Source organism: Monodelphis domestica, chromosome 4 (genome assembly GCF_027887165.1).
Source record: "Monodelphis domestica isolate mMonDom1 chromosome 4, mMonDom1.pri, whole genome shotgun sequence".
Taxonomy (NCBI): domain Eukaryota; kingdom Metazoa; phylum Chordata; class Mammalia; order Didelphimorphia; family Didelphidae; genus Monodelphis; species Monodelphis domestica.
This window is the reverse complement of record NC_077230.1, coordinates 440359339-440364379: the sequence shown is the minus strand read 5'-3', so window position 1 is coordinate 440364379 and position 5041 is coordinate 440359339. Positions and strand designations below refer to the sequence as shown.

Sequence of the window (5041 nt, the reverse complement as noted above, 5' to 3'; positions counted from 1 at the left end):
GTCTATACATACATATAAATATATGCATACATATGTGTGTATATACAGAGGTCAGGAGAGACCGAGTTAAACTTATAGCAAAAGAGTTGTGAGGCATAAGAATAAAGAATATGTATGGCCAAAGTAGAAATTATAACTCCTGATTACTGGAATCTCTTTCTTGAGTCTGCCATTTTTTTCAAGTTCAAGGAGTTATACATCTTGAAAGTACTTTCTTCATCAAATTGTTATTTTTTCTTCATCCAACTAAGTCCATATTTCTATGTTCATCCTTTGAACATCTTTCTTCCCAGCCAACTCCTCATTATGCTACTTAATGTGTAGTATCAAACTCACCCCCCACCACAAGTATGCATTTCTATCTTGGGTCCTCCGACTCTAATAGCTGCATTTTCAAATTATATTACCTAGTGCTGAGACTTCTTGCCACTTGTCAGCTATCTCTTCACCATACAACCTTTACTCCAGGCATGATCCTCATCCTCTCCTCCAAATCAACAATCCCAACTCCTATGGAACCCAATTAGTGTTAAAGCCCCCCTGGAGGGGCATGACTGGGACCAGAGTTCCACATGTAAGCTTGGGGAAAAATAATAAGAGAAATTAGAAAGGTTGAAATGAGAAGGGCCTCACCTGTAGATAAGGGTGAGGGGAAAAGATAAGAATCACAGACACAGTCATAGTGTGGGATCAGAAGGGACCTATGCTGATGGCAATGGGTAAGAGTTTATTGCAGGCTAATAGATCTTTTAAAGTTAAGAACCACAGGAATTAAAAACAATCACCTGTGAGAAAAGGCCATGGGAAATTGTAACAAGAATGTAGATAGGGCAGTTGGTAGGATAATGGTTGGGGTAAGATAATAATTTTAGAAATCATCCAGGGTTCATGGAATGGTCAGCAATCTTGTTATGGGAAGCTAAAAGAAGGTGGAGGCAAGGGCACTCAGAACTGTTCTCAGACAGACTGTGAAATCTCAACCTCTGATGAGGGCTCCCAGATCCTTTTCTTAGATGTATCCAGGGTTATCAACCTGTGACAGTTTAGGACTAGGCTTCTGTGCTACTTTCTTTTTACCTCAACACAATGCATGCTTCACATCTATCTCTAGATTCCCTTTGTATGGTCTTTCTTCAGTGATAATGTGAAGGCAAATATTGTTTTGACTGTTTTGTTTGTATCCCTAGAATGTAGCGCTGGTGCCTGGTACATAGTAAGAGCTTAGTAAATTGCTATTATCTATCTATCTATCTATCTATCTATCTATCTATCTATCTATCTATCTATCTATCTATCTATCTACATATCTATCTAATCCGAGGTGGACACATTCTCTTACTGCTACAGTTTCTTTGATGACATGCTCATTGTGGAGGTAGAAATTTTAGTTTTTTTATGGAATTGGTTACCATCCCCCTCTTCCTGACTTCTAGTATAGGTGAAAGAAATTGCCTATTCAATGTCCTTCTGGGCCTGGAAGCTGCTGGCACTTGACACTTTTGCTCCTGGATTAAATTACCTATGGAAATTCCTCCAGTATTTGAAGATCCAGAAGCATAATCAGCTTGGTTGGTTTTCCAGTTAATTATACTTGTCTTTTCTTGATTCAATCAAAGAAAGGCATATTTTGCAAGGTGTGAACCAATCTATTCACATATTTAAAATATCATCATGATCTTATACTGCTTATATTATAATAATTTTGGTTGGTTGTGTGGAGGTGGGACCTTTAAGTAGTGTAAGTATTATTTCCATTTTACAGGTGACATACGTAAGAGTCATAGAAATTAAATGATTTGACTGATATTACACAAGAAATAAATGGAGGAGTCAATACTCAGAAACAGGTCTTTTGGTTATAATTGAGTGTTTTTACCAGTGCATTACCTACCTCTGAGGCATAAATATTGGAGAAGACAGGAGCATATGGAAGAACAGCAGAGAAGACGATGAGAAAGACAAGACAAAAATGTAAAAGAAATGACATGAGCCAGTAGTCCTGTCCATTTACTTTCAATGGGATGTCCTCCATTATTCTGAATTGCTCAACACACAACAGTCTGACTCAAAATTCAAAGGGACCATTAAGATGATTTTTCACCAGCTTCCTCAGGGCAGATTTCATGTCCTTGTTCCTCAGGCTGTAGATAATAGGGTTCAGAGTAGGGGGCAAGACAGTATAGAAGACAGACATCAATAGGTCCACAAAAGAGGGACAAGCTGAAGTTGGCTTCAGGTAGGCAACTGCTGCACTATGAAGAAAGATAGTGACAACTATAAGATGAGGCATGCAGGTAGAGAAAGCTTTGGACCGACCCACCACAGAGGGAATCTTCAGGACAGTTGAGAATATGTGAATATATGACACAGAAATGGAGAGGAAACAGATAAAACTCAAAGAGGAAGTGATGGCAAGGGCTCCAATTTCAGCTGAGTAACTCTCTGAGCAAGAGAGTCTGAGGATCTGAGGGATCTCACAAAAGAACTGATGAATCCTGGTAGATTCACAGAAAGGCAAGGAAAAGCTTGTGGCTGTGTGCAAAAGACCAGAAAGTCCCCCACTGAGCCAGGAGGAAGCTGCCATCTTCACACAGGTTCTTCTGTTCATAGTGACTGCATAGTGCAGAGGATGACATATGGCCACATAACGGTCATAGGCCATCCCTGTTAGCAAGGCTAATTCTGCACAAGCTAAGGAAACCACTAAAAATACTTGGGTGATGCATCCTAGGAAAGAGATGGAACTGATATTGGCTAGGGTATTGCTGATGAATTTGGGAACAGTGACAGAGATGTAGCAGAGATCTAAAAAAGACAAATGCTTCAGGAAGAAATACATGGGTGTGTGGAGCTCTTTATCAAGAAGGGTAAGGGCAATGATGAGCAGATTTCCCAGCAGGGCTACCAGATAGATCAATAGGAATAGCACAGCATGCAAGATCTGTAGCTCTCGGACCTCAGAGAACCCCATGAGGATGAATTCAGTCACTAAAGTAGCATTGGTCATTCTTGGCCTAGTGAAGGAAAAAGGGGGAAATGTGTTATTAATCCCACTGATGAGCAGTTAAGTTCAAGAGTATTACAGACCACTGGCCCTACTTACATCCTGGCCACAACAGTAATTTGATCTGGTAGATTTTTTCTGTAAGTACTGTAGATGGAGCCACTAAGATCCAATTTAAGATAAAGATAAAATGGATACTTGATCTAGAAATAAGGGGAAGCACCATAAACTAATTAGGGATGGAAAAGCTTACCTGTGAGACTTTTAGAAAAAGGCAAGAATTTATGACCAAACAATGTGAAAATTGATTTTTCATAAACTATGTTAATTCTTATATACTGGAAATGATTACTGTGTATTACTGTGTTTGGGATCTAATTCAGAGATACTATCCAGTCTGCTGCTTTTTGCATTTTCTTTGTCCTTGGCAATCATCAGGAAATGTTTTTTGGTTAATAATCCTTTTTTGGTTAATAAATCAAGCAAAGGGTTCTTTTCATGTATACATGACTTGTCCACCTGTGGAGATAGGGAGGGGTAGGTAGGTTAATCAATCATTTTTTAATTAATGGTCATGAATTAAATATGTCTTGGGATGGTTAAGCGAAGGACTGAATAATGGGTTCCTAAAAATCTATTTATTAAGTTGCCAGGCCCAGCTGGAGTCATCCATCGTCATGAGAGAGCCATGGAGACCTATATTACTTTGTTGGTTATGATGCTGGCCTAGCCAATAAACATGATATAACCAATAAATCTATTCTTATCCCAAATCATAACACAAGATATAGAGAATATTATGAAAAATTAAGTGGATAATTTTGATAACATTAAATTAAAATGTTTTTGTACAAATAAATTCAATGGAACCAAGATTAGAAGGGAAACAACAAATTAGCAAAATATTTTATAGCAAATATCTGACAAAAGTCTCATTTTTTGAGTATATAGAGAGAACTGAGCCAAATTTATAAGAACACAAAGCATTCCCCAAAAGAACAATAGTCAAAGGAAATGAACAGGCAGTTCCTAGATGTAAAAATTAGAACTGTGTATTGTCATGTGAGGGAATGCTCTAAATTACTATTGATTAGAGAAATGTATTTTTTCTTTGATTTCGACTGCTTAAAGGGATGACCCACCAGCTGCGGTATGCTGACCAGGTGTTTGTAGGGCAGGCAATGTTTGGGACACCTTTTCTAATCCCCTCCCTTGATTAGGGTGAGCAGTGCTGTCCTAGAGAGGGCTGCTCAGTCACCCAGGATGCTGCCGAACGTCCCTGCTGCCCACAGGGCAGAGCGACCACTGGTCCGTGGGCCTCCTACATGCAGGATCATGACTACAAATGCCAGTGGTCACCTCCACCTGGTATCCCCCCTCTTTTCTCTTTCTTGATGGACAACCTCTCAGTTTACAATTCTTTGCCACTATTAAAAGAACTGCTAAGATATTTTTCTACAAATAGCTCCTTTTCCCCTATCTCTGATCTCTTTGGGACACACGCCCAGTAGTGGTATTTTTTCTTTGATTTCGACCGCTTAAAGGGGATGACCCACCAGCCACGGTGTGCTGACCGTGTGTTTGTAGGGCAGGCAATGTTTGGGACACCTTTTCTAGTCCTCTCCCTTGATTAGACTTGCCTGTGGGCATTAGCGAGAGGCTCATGAAGATCCCCGTTTGCCTCTCAGCAAAGACCGGTATGCCACCATCATCAGTGCATATGCCCCAACACTGACCAGCACAGAGGAGACCATCGAGCAGTTCTACTCTGACCTGAGTGCCATCCTGCACTCAGTGCCCACAAATGACAAGCTGATACTACTGGGAGACTTCAATGCCCACATTGGCCAGGACCCTGAAAGATGGAAAGGAGTGCTCGGCAAACACGGCGTGGGCAAAATGAACAAACCACGGCCTACTGCTACTCAGCAAATGCTCAGAGTTCGAACTCACTATCACAAACACTGTGTTCAGAATGGCGAACAAATATAAAAGAACGTGGATGCACCCACGATCAAAACAGTGGCATCTCATTGA

The 5041-nt window shown here is 40.3% G+C and overlaps 1 protein-coding gene across 1 annotated transcript; it reads right to left on the bottom strand.

Moving 5' to 3' along the window:
* Positions 1 to 2065: 2065 nt before the first annotated feature.
* Positions 2066 to 3007, bottom strand: LOC100027122 (olfactory receptor 14A16). The gene has a single exon (XM_001377474.3). It carries the CDS (start codon positions 3005 to 3007, stop codon positions 2066 to 2068), a length of 942 nt encoding a protein of 313 aa, XP_001377511.2.
* Positions 3008 to 5041: the final 2034 nt, after the last annotated feature.

Coding starts and splice junctions, on each gene's coding strand:
- LOC100027122 (XM_001377474.3), bottom strand. CDS start 3,007: ATGACCAATGCTACTTTAGTGACTGAATTCATCCTCATGGGGTTCTCT.